General features: G+C 41.0%; 1 protein-coding gene across 2 annotated transcripts; it reads left to right on the top strand.

Moving 5' to 3' along the window:
• The first annotated feature begins 2,279 nt into the window (after positions 1 to 2,279).
• Positions 2,280 to 17,381, top strand: eftud2 (elongation factor Tu GTP binding domain containing 2). 2 transcript variants are annotated; one of them, XM_004071270.4, is made up of 28 exons: positions 2,280 to 2,433; positions 2,985 to 3,099; positions 3,177 to 3,339; positions 4,509 to 4,587; positions 4,735 to 4,810; positions 4,914 to 4,979; positions 5,077 to 5,112; positions 5,216 to 5,306; positions 5,395 to 5,477; positions 6,615 to 6,781; positions 6,935 to 7,059; positions 7,139 to 7,202; positions 7,275 to 7,365; positions 7,477 to 7,612; positions 8,318 to 8,445; positions 8,555 to 8,748; positions 8,835 to 8,946; positions 9,032 to 9,172; positions 9,240 to 9,341; positions 10,212 to 10,294; positions 10,476 to 10,562; positions 11,282 to 11,408; positions 13,100 to 13,187; positions 13,270 to 13,388; positions 13,506 to 13,600; positions 13,705 to 13,858; positions 16,887 to 16,994; positions 17,073 to 17,381. In XM_004071270.4, the coding sequence occupies exons 2-28, from the start codon at positions 2,995 to 2,997 to the stop codon at positions 17,166 to 17,168; spliced, it is 2,916 nt and encodes a 971-aa protein (XP_004071318.1). In that variant the 5' UTR covers positions 2,280 to 2,433; positions 2,985 to 2,994; the 3' UTR covers positions 17,169 to 17,381. The 2 variants fall into 2 exon arrangements, with proteins under 2 accessions (XP_004071318.1, XP_020560779.1); XM_020705120.2 differs by having other exon boundaries at positions 2,296 to 2,433; positions 2,964 to 3,099.
• The last annotated feature ends 1,662 nt before the right edge of the window (positions 17,382 to 19,043 follow it).

Here is a 19,043-nt window from a genome sequence, read left to right as displayed (position 1 = left end):
GTGTCTGAATGATTACACTCACATTACCCTGACACAACTAATGGAGCTATTAAAAGCAAAATTAAGTTTGATAACAAGAAGAGACTTTTGTAGTTAATTATTTATTTTTCCCATTTTGCTTGTTTGGAAGTAATTTAGTTCATAGGATATTACCTGTGTTTATTACAACTACAAAGTTTCCACAAACTGTTAATTTTTAATTAGTTTTTTTAGACCCCTTAATAAGGAAGTTGCATTTATTTAATTTAAAAATGATAAGGTCCATAAAACCATGTTGAACAACATTTATCTTCTGCTTTACAGCTAATAATTCGTTCTTGGGCACATGTCCAAATCTCTTTATGAACATTAAACACACTGATGCTTATTTCCATCTAGGTTTTCCTGAGGATAACTCACCAAGAAATTGTTAAAGCAGCTCAGAAACCTTGAATAATTCTACCACACAAGAGCACAATCCAGTGTAGCGGTGGGAAACTCCTGGCTTCAAGGCCCAGGCAGTCTGCATGTTTTCCAGATTTCCTTTTATCGTACTCCTTGATTTTTCTGGACCAGGTGGGTTCAGCCATTTGGAACATGCCAGAGAACAGTGTGCAGGAGTGCAGCCCTTGGCCCCCATCGCTGATCTGGTGCTTTCATATGCAGGTCCCAAATCAAGAGGCTTGTATCGGGAAGAGCATCAAACATAAAACCAAATGTAAATAATCTGTGCAAAAAAACCAATACAAACGTTCAAACCAGATTGGTCATGACCCAGGTTAACAAAAAAAAAAAAAAAACTGCCACCGGTGCAACAAAGCAGCAGAGCAATGGAAACTGGATGACTGTTAGTTAAAGAAGAGACGAAAGGGGTGGTTGATAGAAAATGACAGGCAGGAGTGAAGGATCAAGGACTTAGTAGGGAAGTTGAACATTGGGAATTTTATATGGAAAAGTAGGGAGTTGATTGACATGAAAGAAGCAAGGTGGACATCCTGTATGTTGAAGACAAAGATAGAAAGAGACCACAGCTTAAAGACTGGAAGCAGGTTTGAGCTTTTTTTCTTCCTTCGTGGATGGAAAGAGGAATGGAGGAAGAATGATTATAAAGAAGGACTTTGCGAAATATTTTCTGGAAGTGACCAAAGTGTCAGATAAGAGACAATCGTAGTAGCAATTGAATGTTGTTTGGCTTAAGGTTGTGTCCCACTGCCGCTAAGTACAATTTGCACATTGTCCAAAGGTGAAAATCATGATAGAGCTGTGAAATTTTCTCACAAAGAATCACATCTTCTCTTACTTTTTCCATGTTTATTCACATAAGACCAGTTTTTATATGTCATGTGTGAATATACGTGGAAAAAGTAAGACAAGTTGTGGTCTTTGCCACTAAAAGTTGTAGTCTCTGCAGAAGACTTTCACAGATGTATCACGAAGGAACCACGTTAAAACCATGGAAGAAGTATGAATAAACCACGCAAAGAACATGCAAATCCGCAGTTCATTGAATCTCCCCGCATAGGGAGATCTGCAAGAAGGGACAATCGCTTCTCCAGAGACGCATCCGGCCCCCTCACACGATCTGCCTTCCGCGAGACCTGAGCATGAGACCTAGACTCAGTAGACTGCTGGAGGGGTGATTTACCCGTCACACATGCAGCCAATGGTATATGAATAATGTGTAATTTTTGACCTGTTTGCAATATTTTGTATCATTTTTGTTATTAATTCTTTTTCTGCTTTGAACATTGGACATATTTGAGCTGCAGTGTATTCTGCCAAATCACAAAGTTTGAGTTCTTTTGACTATAGCCTAAAGGCCTAATACATTGTATTTGTGATCAAGCTAGCTTTGTAAATAATTTGAATTCCTGTTTTTCATACTTCAATCCAGTAATAAAAATATGCTAAAATAAGTTACAAATATGTCACATGAGTTACATATCTAACACGTGCTTTCCAGCTTAGTTTGCCATCAATAATAACTCCAAGGAATTTATATTTTAAATTATTTCAAATCTGGCAAAGATTAAAGGGCTAATAAAAGGCTCAGCACTCAAGAATTCATTACCAAGGAGTGTTAAAAAATATTCAACCAAACACAAGTTCCTTGTTGCACACAGTGGCTGCAAGTGCAACATCTACATTTTCAAAGCATGTTTGCGTTTTACATTCTCAGATTTCTGCATTATCAGCGGCATATTATAACACTAGTAAAGTTACAAAAGGAGTAGGTTTGATTGATTGGATCTGTTGGTTTGGCGCTTGAAAACATCCATACGCTAGGGGGCGTACGCGATCCTCAAGTGTTGTGACGTGTTAGTAGAAGAAGAAAAGCGGCAGTAGTTTGTCATGCGCATGGCGCTAACCGAACAATAATTTATCCTAATTTCAGAACAGGGTTTTATTTTGTGCTGTATAAATATTTTGCAGTAGTTTTATCCTTAAATAAAGGTAAGTGCAGTCAGCTTTATGTGTGGTCTCAGCAAATTATGTCTTTGTCTACGGTGTGACGTATCTCAGACGTTGATCCATTCATTTGTACGCTAGCTAGCTAGTTTGGTTACTTGTTTTTTGTTGCGTGGATCGAGAAAGCTCAATAAACTTTCGCAAAGACGATAAAATCCGAAACTTTTCATCAATTGATTGACTTTTTTCATAATCTAAATGCAGGAGTCGCTTAAATGTTCAAATTGCGGTCTTATTAGCATTAGCTGTTGTGGCCACAACCGGTTCATAATGTTTTTATTTTTTTATTTTTAAGTGAAAATAAAAAATAAACGTATTTTGCAAATATTTGAAATACAGTTGGAGATGTTAAACCTTTAAAAAGATACGTTCTATTTTTTTAATTACCCATTGAGAGTTTTCAAGCTTTAAAACGCTACGATCACTGCTACGTACTAACTAGTCTGACAAATTAGGGTTTCCTATTGCTTTCAAAACTTTTAACCCATTTTGTTGTTGTTACATACATGTTTTAGTGTTTCTTTGTAATTGTTTAGATATTTGAAGATGGAGGCTGATCTGTATGACGAGTTTGGGAACTACATCGGTCCAGAGCTGGATTCTGATGATGATGAAGATGACGTGGAGGCAGAGGACAGAGATCTAGATGAGGTTTCTTTGGCTTTCCCTCTTAGTTTTGTGAAATGTATAGGTTTCCTGAGCATTCATTTGTGCATCTGCTTCTACAGCGTGATGATGATGATGAAGATGAGCCTGCAGATGCTGAGGATGATACCCCAGGCATGGAGGTGGTCCTCCATGAGGATAAGAAGTATTATCCGACTGCAGAAGAGGTTTATGGGCCAGAGGTGGAAACTATTGTCCAAGAGGAAGACACACAACCCTTAACAGGTAAAGTGAACCTTTGACTTTCAGCTCAGGGATAGTAATAAAAAACTTTGGGCTCTATTCACAAATTGTGTCAAATCATCAACTCCTAATATTTCTTTATAGCTGACATTTTTCCTAGGGATGTTCAGATAAGGTTATTTGTTTGACCCTGTTCTGATTCTGAGTCTTTTTATTTTGAGAATCTGCTGATCAAATAGTTTTGTATAACATAAAAAATAAAATAATAATAATAAACAAATCCCGGTTGCCCCCAATTTTTTTGTAGTAACACTTGAATAGAGCAGTTTTGTGAAGTAGCTTGAACAATCAAGCAAAAAAATGCAAATATCAACTAGAAAAAAATAACTAAATAATAAGTTAAAAAATAGTTAACTGTTTATTATTAAAAATAGGTAATAATTGGTTAAATGATTAAGTTTGGGGACCGTAGATTCAGCATCTGCTTCCGAGCAGATGAACATTTTTGATCTGATGCGATTCATATCCATTAAAATATCCTAAAAATGAGGAACGGCTTTCTTCCAAAATCATTATTTCAGCATTAAAATAATGATGTGTATTCATGATCCATACCCACGTAACAGTCATTTCGTTTTGGTTGTTTTTGACAGATTATGGAGTTTTTGTTGTTTTGTTGATCACCTTCTCCTGCAGCTTGCACTTTGGAGACGCTCCCTTAGCAGTCGTCTCTCCGTTGAATTCTCATTAAAGGGCACATTTAAAAAATCCCCAATATTTTTAAACGCCCTTGCAGGTAGTTGTTTGTCATGGTTCTGTGAACCAATAGAGACATTAGCTCTCAGTTTTAAACGTTTATTAAAAGTCATTGAGCTCAAACTCCAAATCTGTGAATATTTTGCTAACTTAACGAACTGTCTTTGTGCACCTCCTACTCAAACCTTTGTTGTATTTTGCTGTGTTTCACGGCAACAAAACGTTGTGATCCTTTCGTGATATGCAGACTTCTAGAAGAGCATTTAGTTGAAATAATAAGCTTAAAATATATAGTGCTAATCAAAATAATGGTTAAATATCCGATCCCTGATTGGTATGCAACATCTGATTCTGATCAAGTCTGAAACTACTTCTTCATAGCTGGAAAACAGGAGCTCTGCATTTTATTGCAACTCTTTAACACAAGAACATTTTTGTCTTTTTGTTCTTTCTAGAGCCCATCATCAAGCCGGTGAAGCACAGGCGTTTTGCTCTGATGGAACAGGAGCTGCCTGCAACAGTTTACGACATGGAGTGAGTTTCTTCTGAAGAATCTCAATGGATTCCTAATGTTCCTGCTAAGTTAAAGACGTTGCATATTTTTTCTCTCTTTTTTGTCTTCATGATAGTTTATATTTGTTGTACTTAAAGATATTTTCTCTTTCCTCCCCATTTTTGCAGATTTCTTGCAGATCTAATGGATGGTCCCGAGCTGATCCGAAATGTCACACTCTGTGGTCACCTTCATCATGGCAAGGTTAGACCGCGCTGCCTCACAGAGGCTTCTGACTTTAAACTCTGTGAGTTTACATTTTGTGTTTGCCTCAGAGAAATCTAACAAACCCATTTCTTCCTTTTAGACTTGTTTTGTAGATTGTCTGATTGAGCAGACACACCCAGAAATCCGGAAGAGGGATGATGTAGATGTACGTTTTTCCTTTATTTTACAAAAAAATGTGAAAATGATTCTACTGAATTGCGACTTGAATGGTTTGAGGTTAACGTGATTTTCTATGTTTTAAGCTCCGGTACACAGACATCCTCTTTACAGAGCAAGAGGTGAGTTATGAAATGGAAATATATGCACAGCAGAAGAAAGTTAAATGATTTGGTTTATATTTCGTTTCATGTCTCCCCTCCGTCTGGAACTTTTTTCCTACAGAGAGGAGTTGGCATCAAAAGCACTCCTGTCACGATGGTCCTGCCCGACTCCAGAGGAAAATCCTATTTGTTCAACATCATGGATACTCCAGGTGTTGCATTTTAGCCTAACTTTGTTTTACATGTGAGCCCTTTGTCAGGAAGACAACCAAAAAATCCAACTTTGTGTTTTCATCTAAGGTCACGTGAACTTCTCTGACGAGGTCACAGCAAGCATGAGGATCTCAGACGGTGTTGTCCTCTTCATCGATGCAGCAGAGGGAGTATGATCCATATTACTGTCTCTTTTTCCCTTACACTCCAAGATGTCCAGATTCCGCATTATTGCCTTTTTTCCGCTCTAATAATTAATATCAAACTTTTTTGACAAATAGGAAGTTACAAAGTTTTTAAAATTTTTGTTTTAACTTCATTAACAAATATTGCACATACAAAATACCAAATGCAAAACTCCCCACTGTGTCCAAAAGACCATTTTCACATTTGCCAGGGAAATGAACAAAACTCCAAATTACTATAAAAACAACAATGTAAATCAGGTTAAGCAAAAATAAAAAAAGCAAAGGAATCCATTAAAGTTTCAAAAGAGAAAATGTTTCAACTGTTCTAACAGCTTTTTTGTTAAAGTTGAAGTTTATACAAACATAAAAACAGGAAATCAAATTATTAAACCAACTGGAATTAAAAACAAAACAAAACATTTTTGTAAATAAACAAGAAATTCATTCATTCATTCATTTTCTATTCCGTTTTGTCCCTTTCGGGGTCACGGGGCTGCCGGAGCCTATCCCGGCCACTTGTGGGCGAAGGCAGGGGGGCGCCCTGGACAGGTTGGCAGTCTGTTGCAGGGTAGAATGTCCACAAACACATACCCATTCACTCTCACACTCACACCTAGGGACAATTTAGATTAACCAATTAACCTATAAAGCAGGTTTTTGGACAGTGGGAGGAAGCCAGAGACCCCGGAGAAAACACATGCATGCACGGGGAGAACATGCAAACTCCACACAGAAAGGTCCCCATTGATGTTCTGGTGGAAAAGGATCAATGTTGCCTTTATATCTATGTTGGCAAAAATGTGCATGATATTTTAAGAGAAATTTCCTTGTTCTCTGTTCATATTAAAGTATTTCATAAAAATATTGCAGTTGGTTTTTTAGTTGAAATGTTTTGCATTTATGATTGCATACAATAAATTACTGTTTATTATTAGTTCACTGAATCATTGGCAAACATCAGTAGTGTGATTTCATGATATTTGGTTTCTCCTTCAGGCAAAGGGTAAATTTCTTTGTATGAAAAACATTTCATACTTAATGTTCTCGTTAGTGTTGTCTGTTAATTTGGGATTTGGAGGACGTTTGTATTTTATTTTTCATGGATGTTTTTCGTTTCAGGTGATGCTGAACACAGAGCGTCTGATCAAACACGCCGTTCAGGAGCGCATGGCCATCACCATCTGCATCAACAAGGTGGATCGTCTCATCGTGGAGCTCAAATTGCCTCCTACAGATGCATATTATAAACTTCGTCACATTGTGGATGAGGTCAACGGTTTGCTCAGGTAATTGTTCAAGTCCACTAATCGCTACTGCCCCGTTAAGTGGATTTTATTCTTGCTGTTAAAGAATAAATAACAATAAGGATGGTTGTAACTAGCTTGATAACGGGCCTTTTGTTTTTGTTTTTTCTTGTTATCCATTCTCTTCTCTTTCAGTACGTACTCCACAGACGAGAACCTGGTGGTGTCTCCCCTCCTTGGAAATGTCTGCTTCGCCAGCTCTCAGTACAGCATTTGCTTCACTCTCGGATCCTTTGCGAAGATCTACTCTGACACACACGGTTAGATGATGTACTATAAACCCATCATTAATAGTGCAGCTCCCACACTGTCAGCTAACACCTGCTCTTATGCTTGTAGGAGATATCAACTATAATGAATTTGCCAAGAGACTCTGGGGAGACATTTACTTCAATCCCAAAACGTCAGTAACCAGATTTGGTTGACTTCAGCACAGAGAAAGACATCCTCGATTCATTTCCTCTTCTCTTTTCAGTCGTAAGTTCACTAAGAAAGCTCCCAGCAGTAACTCTCAGCGCAGCTTTGTGGAGTTTATCCTGGAGCCTCTCTACAAGATCCTCTCACAGGTTCGACACATCTTGCCTTTTTCGTTTTTTTTTCTTTCCTCCTCAGATGAAGGCATCACAACCAGCTCAGTGCCGAGTGTGTAATCCTTTCCCAAATCCTCTTTGCTGTAGGTTGTCGGGGATGTGGACACATCCCTGCCCCGAGTTCTGGATGAGCTGGGGATCCACCTGTCGAAGGAGGAACTGAAGCTGAACATCAGACCTCTGCTGAGGCTGGTCTGTAACCGCTTCTTTGGAGAATTCACCGGTGGGCTTTTCTCTCATCTGTAGATAAATACAGTCGATTTTATGTAGACTACCTCTGAGAGAAGTGTTTAGGGCTGTAAAGATATCAGAAAACTTTAGATATGTGTGATCTGTTCCAGAATAAAAACAATATTCAAGATTATTAATATGTGATCCTTATAAACATACCGTAGTAAAGTATTTTAAAATGTTCTGCAGGCAATGTCGCTCATAAAATGTAAAATAAAGTTGTATTTTAATTATATAAACTAAACAAACCGTGTGTGCTACTGTCACTGGAAGTAAATAAAATTAGAATATAAAGGGTTGGGGAAAGTTCTCATTTTTAAAGGAAAACTATCGTGTTTTTTGTAGATAAAAAAACGAGACTGAAGTTCAGTTTACTAAAATAATATTAAAAAAAAACCCAATTTGTTTTGAATGTAGTTGACAATTTGAATAAAAATATAATGAATATTTGATGAAGAATATTATGAAATCTGGTGATCAAATGTGTGACGTCTGCTTGCATGGCGGACACGCTGTAACCGAAATGCGTTCACCTAAAATGCGGGACTTTTTTTGGGTATTTCCACTAAAGATGAAAAAAAAACAAGTCAAACTGTAAAACATGTTTATTTTTTTCTTTTGTAGGGATCCACAGCCCTAGATATTGGTACGGAGGTGAAAGGTCACATTAAAAAGTTGTTCTGCTGTTCTCTGGCAGGTTTTGTGGACATGTGTGTGCAACATGTCCCATCACCACAAGAGGGCGCTAGGATTAAGATAGAGCACACCTACACTGGAGGCCTGGATTCAGACCTGGGGGAGGCCATGGCAGAATGTGACCCTGATGTGAGTAGAAAAAAAGCTATCCTCTGAACCCCCCAGCTGTTTTAAAGGTAATTCCCAACAACAAGTAAATGATTTTACAATCTTCTGTCCCTTCTTGCTTCTGAATTAGGGTCCTCTCATGTGCCACACCACTAAAATGTACAGCACTGAGGACGGGGTGCAGTTTCACGCATTCGGGCGTGTTCTGAGTGGTACCATTCAGGCAGGTCAGCCCGTTAAAGTTTTGGGGGAGAACTATTCTCTGGAGGATGAGGAGGACTCTTCCGTCTGCACCGTCGGCCGCCTCTGGATCTCTGTGGCCAGGTTTGCTTCCACGTTTACTGAATTTTGTTTGGAAATCCGCAACCTGAGTGTTGCGTAAGAAATGGTAACGTCTGACACCTTTACAGGTACCAAATTGAGGTGAATCGAGTGCCAGCAGGAAACTGGGTGCTTATCGAAGGCTGTGACCAGCCGATCGTGAAGACGGCCACAATCACAGAACCCAGAGGGAACGAAGAGGTGAGAGGTCAACAGAAAATATCACTGTGGGTCTTCAAAGGTTTCAGCCATATCAAGTTTTTGCTGATTTACCTCCCTCTGCCAGGCTCAAATCTTCAGGCCATTAAAGTTCAACACAGCATCGGTTATCAAGATCGCAGTGGAGCCGGTGAACCCGTCAGAGCTGCCGAAAATGTTGGACGGCCTGAGGAAGGTCAACAAGAGCTACCCTTCCCTGACCACAAAGGTGAGTCTGACATGTTTTTGGTTCATTCGCTGCTGAACAGCTAAAACACCACCTGGTTGTGTTCCAGGTGGAAGAGTCTGGAGAGCATGTTATCCTAGGAACTGGAGAGCTGTACCTGGACTGTGTGATGCACGACCTGAGGAAGATGTACTCTGAGATCGACATTAAAGTAAGGAAATTAACACCTGCTTTAAACTTTGTTAACTCTTTAAAGACCTACTCTGATGAAAACTGTGTTTTTAACACGTTCTTGTGGCATTTTTCTGACGATGAAGGACATATGTAAAGCAAATGAAGCTCAAAATTCAATTTTTGGGTATTTTCTTCAAATCGTTAATCAGGAAGATACGAAAAAATGCTGTTTGAAAAAGATGGTAATCACTGGGCAAAATTCACTGGGCAAAATTCACTGGGCGGGCCACAAGCTCTGCTCCATTCTGATGCATCCACTTGCCAAATAGATTCATTTAGGTCTTCATTTTCCGGGTTGGCATAAGGCTTAAAACTGTACGGCTGGATAGTTCCAATTTTGTCAACTACTGCCGCTCTGCAGAAACTATGTTCCAGAAAACGACAGGTTTTTTTATTTGGGCTAAAAACGTCACAATCATGATTAAAAAACCACTGCAAATGCTTTTAAAAAAAGATAAAAAAAAGATGAGCGGATTTGGACTCTAACACTAGAGATGTCACTTAAACAACACACACTCGTTGACATACCAGAACTTGCCAATCTACGAGTGTCAACTGATTCCGGTGCGTAGAAAAGCGGCGTTTCCCATCGCCTTTGTGGAGTTGTAACGTAAAGTGTTGCATATTGATGCAAGGCTGCTTATCTTCGCTTCAGAATTCTCTAAATTTCCGTTAATTGCGGTCGAAGAGTTACAGTGGTCTAAGGAATGTCAGTACTGGAGTTAAAGCTCGGATGTGAAAGGCTTAAGAACTCCAGAAGTAAACTAGCTGGAAAAAGTCTGAAGGATGTAATGCTGTTGTGTTAATGTTGTGGAACAACTTGTACATCTGCTGTGTTTGCTCACAGGTTGCAGACCCGGTCGTCACGTTCTGTGAAACCGTTGTGGAGACATCGTCTCTGAAGTGCTTTGCCGAGACGCCAAACAAAAAGTATGGCTCAACATGACATGTTTATATTCAGCTCTGTTCCGGGCTCGTTTGAAGCGTTCATTTGTGTGTTGGAGCGCTTAGTCTGGACTCCTCTCGCTGTCCGAAGTCTTCGTCTCTCTGTCCTTCCCCCTGGCTCCGAGCCTCTGCAGGCTGAGTGACATCTGTGTGATGTGATTGACAGGAACAAGATCACCATGATTGCAGAGCCCTTGGAGAAGGGACTCGCGGAGGACATCGAGAACGAAGTGGTGCAGATCACGTGGAACAGGTAGGAATGTGAAGACGCCTCCATCAGTCACTTCTTAATTAAACACAAGCCACATAATGTGCCTTTATGGTAAATTTGCCTGTTACTTTGATGTCAGCACATTCATTTATCCATCATTTCCCTTTTGCTGGGTTAAATAAGATTTGTCTCTTTAATTAAATTTAGTCATGGAAGAAGGTAGAGTTAAAAGGCTTTTTCAATGGACTAATTATTGGATGTGGACATTGCTCTCAGATCTGTAGGTCTGTACTTTCTGATGAGTCTCATTTGGAAATGGCACATGGAGGTGACAGCCATATTTTTATTCATTAAATCAATTATCAAAGTAATCATGAGTTTCTAAATTAATTTCTGCAGAAGTGCAGGAAAGGGAAAGCCCTCCAACGTGTCATGAAAAATCTGTCCTTATGAAAACTCACCTTGGCATATTGATCAGCCCCTCCCCTCGGTAATTGAATTATGCACTAAGAGCCTGCATGAATTTCCCATCCCTCTTGCATGCTTGGATGCTGCAGACAGGCTTCCTGTCTGAGAGGCCATCTGGACCCAGCAGGACCAACCTGCAGCAGCAGGGCTACAGGAGCGACACACTTCACACACCACCCCTTCTCTCCCATTAACCCCTCTGCCCCTCCATTCAGCCAATCTCCTTAATGTTCCAGCTTGCACACTGTGCACGTCTCCTCCCAACGAGCGTTTGTACTGTTTCTTCGCCACAGGAAAAAGCTGGGGGAGTTTTTCCAGACAAAGTACGACTGGGATCTGCTGGCTGCAAGGTCCATCTGGGCCTTTGGACCGGACACAACAGGACCCAACATTCTCGTGGACGACACGCTGCCGTCAGAGGTACGACGCCCGCTGGCTGCTGGTTTGAACTGCAGGTTCTATCTGATCCAAGAGCAGCAACAAATGTCTTTTTTTTTATCTGAGCAAATCTGTTTTTAACCCTTAATCAGTGGTGTGCAGCCTTTTCCAGGCCATGGCACAGTTTTGCCGTCTCATATAATATTTTCACGTATCGGTCTTTTAAAGCTCCAGTTTTCTTAACCTTTGAGGGTGAAAATCTATCTACAGCTGATTTAAAAATTAAATTAGATTTAAAATGTGATGCTGTAGCCTTCAACCTCATCCGGCTTTTAAGGTGCAAGGGATAAATGCAAGAATAAAAGAAAAAACGGTCACTACAACTGGCAATTTTTTCTTAATATATACGTAAATGTGAATCCACCGTATTAGCAATTTTATTAGCATCTTTCTAACATTAGAAGACAGCCGTTTGGAGAATATTATGCAGGAAAGACAACTGGTTTTTGTCTGGTAAAGGCAGCTTGCTTTTATTTTGAAGTCATCTCCTTTCTGCCAAAAGAAACTTTCCAAATACGTTTTTTATTTTTTGACTTTGCTAGCTGGGGGGTTTCTATTTAGCGGTGGGGGCAGCGGCTTTAATAAAGTACTGCTACTTGACATGTGCCTAGAATCTGTTGGATGTGGTGGGGAGAGTCCAGCAGTTTTCAGTAAAACTTCCCTCAGAATAAAATTATAAATAAAACAGAAAATATGTAGGTTGGGTGTTTTTTTTTTTTTTTTCTTTCTTTCCAGTCTGATACCAGCTGTCCCACGAAACAGGAACGGTCCCCTGGCCTGGGGGCCGTTGCTCTAAACCATAAATTCATGTGAAGGTTTCCGATTTAAATCTACTTTAAAGAACAAATGAGAACTCATAACATAAAAGATGACATAAAAGTTGCATTTTTTTATATGAAACCATGGAGCTCTTTAGCTACAGCTCATTCTCGTTAAAGGATTTTAGCGGGGTCTGTTGTTGTGCAGCTGTTGGGGCAAATTAGCCTTTTTTTCCAGCTTGTATTGATTCAGCAGGTCAATACAGCGGCTCATGCAGAAGAGGAAATGTCACCAGCCGGTCCGTCTCAGGAGGAACATTTTAGGCGGCAGAAACCGACGCCATAAGAAAAATAAGTGCTGGACAGCCGTTTGTTTATGTGCCAATAAATGCCAGAAAAAGGGGGCAGTGGAAAATTTCAATTTGGCGATGGATCTGTTAACTTGACTCCAAGTAAAGTCGTTGAAGCTCTTGATTGTGGAAGAAACTCCACACAGCTACAAACCATCGGGAAACTCAGAGAAAACACAGATGTTGTTGCTGTCTTGTTATATTTTCTAATTGCTTGTCTGAATGAGCTCAATCTGCTGCAGAAAGCAGATAGAGCTGACATAATGTGGATGTACTTTGTCTGCGTAAACACTGGATTATAATAAAACGTTATTGTTTGCTTTAGTCGGAACAGCAAAGAAATAATCTGGAGCCAAATCTGCACATATGCTGTTTTTTTTCTGCTATCTGCAGAGTTTTTATTTGATGTAATTGTATGTCTTTTATTTACTCCAAACCTAAAATTGATTGTTCCAACGGCTGAGATTGAGACATAAGATTTATTTAACTGGGTGTTAATTGAAGCTCTAATCATTAAAAGCTGTACTTTTAAACAAAAACGTTGTTTTTTTGTTTTTTTTTTTAGGTGGACAAGGCGCTGCTCGGCTCGGTTAAAGACAGCATCGTTCAGGGGTTTCAGTGGGGAACCAGGGAGGGCCCCCTGTGTGATGAACGTAAGTCATGTCTTTGTGTTTGAACTTCCTCCACAGACAAGCAAAGCTGAAATGAACTCGTTTGTCTTTGTGATGCTCTCAGCCATCAGGAATGTCAAGTTTAAGATCCTGGATGCTGTGATCGCTCAGGAGCCTCTGCACAGAGGAGGAGGTCAGGTCATCCCCACAGCCAGGAGAGTGGTGTACTCTGCCTTTCTCATGGTGAGCTCGGACTGAAGCTTCCTACAACTGGATGTTGCTGTTTTTTGCCTTTGTCCTCCTCCTCTTTAGCTCTTTAGCATCGTCAGCCTTACGTAAGAAAGTTTGTTGTGTTTTCAGGCGACGCCGAGGCTGATGGAGCCGTACTACTTTGTGGAGGTTCAGGCTCCAGCAGACTGTGTTTCGGCAGTCTACACAGTGTTGGCTCGAAGAAGGTCGGCCCTTTAACCCTGGAGAGCTGATCAAAGTCACTTGAAGTTACAAAATAATTCTTCTTTATTACTATCTGTTTTGACTTGCTCTGTTTGTCCTCTCTTAGGGGCCACGTCACCCAAGATGCTCCGATTCCCGGCTCCCCTCTTTACACGATTAAGGCTTTTATTCCCGCCATCGACTCGTTTGGCTTTGAGACGGACCTCCGCACTCACACGCAGGGCCAGGCTTTTGCTTTGTCTGTGTTCCACCACTGGCAGGTAACCTGATGGACCCCAACCCTCTCTGGAAAATGCTGATGTCAGATGTTTTTAAATGCAAATTTTGCAGTTTTTTTCTGCGTCCTAATTGGCTAGTTGGCTAAGACAACTCCAATCAAATTTACAAAAATCTTTCATCGTGACCCGATGTTTGGTTCTAATCTAGAAAAATTGGACTTAAAGTTCTATGAAGCTTTGAACTTTGAGAGTTTAAACAAGAGACTAAAGGGTAAGAAAAGTTTAAAAATCCGCTCCGATCGTCCGTCTTTTGATTTATTTTCAATGTCCCCAGTGATTTTTTAATCATGATTATGACATAATTGCTGCAGAGCAGCAGTATTTCATGACAAATTCACCTCTGAATTGTGGGCGGGACCGTTACCGTGGAGAAACCTCGCCCTCTTTTCACCTCCCCGTTGCTGAGAGCTTGCAGCAGGGAGCTTGCAGCAGGGAGCTTGCAGCAGGGAGCTTGCAGCAGGGAGCTTGCAGCAGGGAGCTTGCAGCAGGGAGCTTGCAGCAGGGAGCTTGCAGCAGGGAGCTTGCAGCAGGGAGCTTGCAGCAGGGAGCTTGCAGCAGGGAGCTTGCAGCAGGGAGCTTGCAGCAGGGAGCTTGCAGCAGGGAGCTTGCAGCAGGGAGCTTGCAGCAGGGAGCTTGCAGCAGGGAGCTTGCAGCAGGGAGCTTGCAGCAGGGAGCTTGCAGCAGGGAGCTTGCAGCAGGGAGCTTGCAGCAGGGAGCTTGCAGCAGGGAGCTTGCAGCAGGGAGCTTGCAGCAGGGAGCTTGCAACCCTCCCAGTGTATTTTCTACGTCATACAATCTTTTTCAAACGGCATTTTCTGTCTATCCCTTGTTCAAGAAATTCTCAGAAATGCAATTTTGAGCTTAAATTTTATTCGAATATGTCCTCCATCGTCAGAAAAGTGCCACAGGAACACAATTTTCACCCGATTGGGTCTTTAAGCAGAAAGTTCCTGGACATTTCCATACTTTAGTTGGTCCTGGTTCACTTTCAAACTCATAAAAACAGTCCTCTTTTGCATTTCAAACTTGTCTTTCATTCTCGCCGAGCTGCTCTGATGCCGAGCGCAGCAGTTTTGAGTCACGACTTCCAAAGTATCATGTCTGTCTCAGTGTGACACGTGTTTGTTACGGTGCTCAGCAGAGCTGTGTCGGTGAAAACTAATTCCACTTAAGGACGATTAATACTTCCCTGAAAACTCAGTCATCTGTGGGGCGCAGAGAAGGCCGTGCACACGACATTTCATGTCATCTAAATGAATATTTTATCCTGGAGAGTTGACAAACCAAGCTCCAGAAAAAAAAAAATCTACGACTGAATTATTAATGCGTACAAACACTAGAAAACAGATCGATCATAGCTATAATAATCAAATGAGGACATGCATATTTAATGAAAAACAGCAATGACAGATTTGTTGTTGTACTGAAGTCTGACTTATTTGTTTTTTAGTTTTCCAAGTCTGATTTGGACTTTGAGTTTAGCATTTTCTGCCTTGTAATCTGAGAAAATCTCACTTTTGTGACTTTCCTGGAATTATGTACCAAAAACAAAGAACATCTTTTCACTAAGAACTGTTTAATTCCTTAGTCACAACCACCTTTATGGGTTGATATGGGTTGTCTGTACGGGGCGCACAGGAGCGAGATAATGTTAATGTACATTTTTTTCAACCCCCACAAACAGTGCACAGGGAGCCTGTTCGCCTGTTTTGGGATACGTTCGTGCTCTTTGCATGCAGCCTGAATTTAGAATATTAGACAATCAGAATCTAGTTTCTGTGGGCGTCCTACCGGCACTTGCATGCACGCCCTCGCGCGATTTGTAAGGAGCCAGGACGCGCTCCTTTAACGACGAGAGTGGCGTAAGGACATCGTATGACAGCATCGCCTGTACGTGAGCATTATCCTCACAAAGACTCGTTGACACGATTAACACACAACAATAGTATGTTCCATTTTGATGACATCCCTTAGGGTGGCTGCACGAACCTCAAGAGAACTACCTGTGCTCCCTTTAAAGACCCACTTCACTGAAGGTTGTGTTTTTGATGGAGGGCATTTATAAAGAAAATTAGGCTTAAAATGGCATTTCTGAGTATGTTTTTATTCAAATTGTTTTGATTTGAAAACGATCTTATTTGTGACATAGAAATGCACTGAATGGGCCACAAGCTCACTGCTTAATTCCAAAGTGGGGAGGGAAAGAGTGTTTTTGGGTTGGACGACCCAAAAACCTGAAGAACGTGGCTATAGCCTAAAGTGTAGTCACAGAGGTTCTTCCTGATTCATTCGACACTCTGGGTCTCTTCTTCGTCTGGCAGAGAAAGGATATTAACTCACACGACCCCTGATATTAGGACCCACACGGGAGATCTCGGTTTTTGCCCCATTAAACTCGAGGTGATTCAGCGTCTCTCTAATTAGTTTGATCGTGTGCTGGCATTATCGACACGCTTAAAGCCGTGTTGAGTTGCTGTCCTTAACAGAGCTCATCCATCTGTTGATTGGGCTTCAGCTGCACCATTGATTCCCCGTCTCCTCCCTCCAGTTTAAATCTCTCCCTGAGGCTTGGAGCATCTTTTCTTCTCCAGGTTCTCGTCTGATACAAACATTCCTCACAAATCCTCCGTTTCGCTCCCCATGCCAAGTACAGAATTTATTTTCTATTTATGAAGATGAAATCTGTGAAAGTCCACTTGAATGGGTGGATTTAGTGGATCTTCGGGGGCGTTCCTGAACTCCTAACTCAACCGGCGACGGTGGCGTTGTTGCTGTGCTGGTCACAATTGAAGGAGTGACAGTGCGTGCTCATTCCATCACGTTGATGGACGCCCTCCTGACTCAGTAGCAGCAGGACAGGCCTGCAGCTGAATCATGTTTTAAATAAAAGCTTGACGCTGCTTCTAGAAATGTCCACTCAGCTTGTTGGGTTTTGAACTTTGAAGTGTTGCGTGTTAGATCATTTCTAATTGTTGTCAGCTGCTGAACTCGCCGGTGGTTTTTGTTGTAGATCGTACCCGGAGACCCCCTGGACAAGAGTATCGTGATCAGGCCTCTGGAGCCCCAGCCTGCCCCCCATCTGGCCCGAGAGTTCATGATCAAGACCCGAAGACGCAAGGTGAGTCCACGGTGCATCCTTTTTTTTTTCAAGACAATCATTTTTATTTGATCGACTAATGTTTGTGTTGATCTTAAGGGTCTAAGCGAAGATGTGAGTATCAGTAAATTCTTCGACGACCCCATGTTGTTGGAGCTGGCAAAACAAGACGTGGTGCTCAACTACCCAATGTGAGATGCCTGCTTGCCCCAACCTTCACCAGTGGATCCTGCTTCTGCTTCAGAGAGATCCCCACAAACCACCTCCTACTGTTTTCAGCATTTTCTTATTTGTCTCTTCTATTTTTTATATGTACAAATGATCTTTTTTTTTGTAGTAAACTTCTTGAATTAAACATCTTCGAATGTTAAATGTGTTTCCTGTCTGAATAAAAGATTTTTACTCAAAGGTGTTTTATTTTGAAAGCTGGGATGGGTTCGAGGCCACATAATGTGCAGCTGTAAACATTTTAATAGGAATTTTGGGAGCAGTTTCTGCAGAGCCGGATGGAAGATTGAAAAAGGTAAAGTGAACTTCTTTAAATTCTAATTGTTGCCCTTTTTTTTTTAAAGGTTTAGAAGGAAGTAAGAAGACTTTTAAATCAATATATGCACTTTGATATAAGTTCTGATTAATGAATCCCTATAATAGTTGACTTATTCATAATAGGATTCCTAAATGAAAAATATTGACCAATATTTCTTAAACAAATGTAGTCGCAGCACTGTATCTAAAAGGGTTCGAAGTTTCTCAGTGAGGCTGGAGTATCAGGAATCCAAAGCATTTTATTTTTTTGCATTTTACTGTTTGATTTCCCCACAATTGATGACATTGTTTTACTTTAAAATTATCAACATAATTCCTAAAATGACAAAGTAGAAAAAAACACGTAAAAACTTTTTTATTTTTTACTGATTCTCCTTTTACAACTGTCTTTTAACGTGTTTGGAGTCCAGCTGTTTGGTTACCTGGAAATGATTTGTGGAGACGCACACCTATCTTTGTGAGGTTCTAAGCTGACACTTCATGCCGGAGTACAAACTTAAGGGTCGTCTGCAGACTTCAGAGATAGGTTTGTACAAGCTGCACGGTCAGAGGAGGAAACCGACCACAGATACGTCCTGTAAAATGAGATTTCAGATTCAAGCCTTAGACACATGGCAGATACTCTATTTCTTTTTGAGTTTTGTTGCACCTTGGGAAGACTTTGAAGAGTTGTTCTTTCATCACTTGTCACCAGCAGTACTGGAGGTGGTGGAGATGGCAAAGGTTAGAGTGCAAACAGGAAGATTCAGAAATGATTTCAGCAAGTTTTGACATTTGGACTGAATGTCAATCCTGTCCAGAGAGATGAGGTTCTCTTTTTTTCTTCCTTCAGCAGTCGATGGTGAAGTTCTGCCCTTTTCAAAAGCTACAGGGAAGGAGAAACGAACAGGAACTGGGAATCCACCTGTAAGGAGTTGGACGGGTAGAGTGATGGCTCCTGTCTCTTTTGGAATCGTCCTGAATGTCTTGTCTGTGCTGCATCCGGTGCTCTGCTCTGAAGGCATCTGCTCCAGCAGAATCTAATCAACTCTGCACATGGGTGAAGTAAGTCTACACTCATACATGTTCGTGTCACCCCTCCCTTGTGCTGGCATGGCCAGGGATCGTGCCTGGCCCCGGGCACTGAAATGGATGGCAGCAGTTCTTGCCAGTCTGAACACAAGGCCCTGAAGCATTTGCTACAATCTGTGGTCCCTATGCTAAATATAGAAGGAGCAAGCTGTGGTTCATGCAAACCAGGCCTTGTCCATCTCCTATGCAGCTCCATTTGCTCTTAAACACCTGTCTTCTTAAAATGTATTTTTTTTTTGTTCAAATTGTCCGAGTGTGTGTCTCTACACACTCTCCTGCTCTGTTTGTGAGTCAGTCACACTTGTCTCTTTGTGCTAGTGTCAGGGGCAGATCTTTCCCTCCAGAATCTCCTGCTATCTGAGTTTAGTTGGGCCATTTCCTGCTAATAGCAAAAACATGGCCGTGGATCATTAATAGATCTGCGGACTGGATGAAGATGATGAAGGTTGAGTC

This window comes from Oryzias latipes, chromosome 8 (assembly GCF_002234675.1).
Source record: "Oryzias latipes chromosome 8, ASM223467v1".
Lineage (NCBI taxonomy): Eukaryota > Metazoa > Chordata > Actinopteri > Beloniformes > Adrianichthyidae > Oryzias > Oryzias latipes.
Note: the sequence above shows the minus strand (reverse complement) of the source record. Positions and strands in the feature narration are given on the sequence as shown.

Bases quoted from the DNA above. Each gene is read 5' to 3' on its own strand.
- eftud2 (XM_004071270.4), top strand. From the start codon at position 2,995: ATGGAGGCTGATCTGTATGACGAGTTTGGGAACTACATCGGTCCAGAG. The intron at 13,389-13,505 runs GTGAGCTCGGAC...TTGTGTTTTCAG, and splicing joins TGTACTCTGCCTTTCTCATG to GCGACGCCGAGGCTGATGGA. The intron at 13,859-16,886 runs GTAACCTGATGG...TTTTTGTTGTAG, and splicing joins CTGTGTTCCACCACTGGCAG to ATCGTACCCGGAGACCCCCT.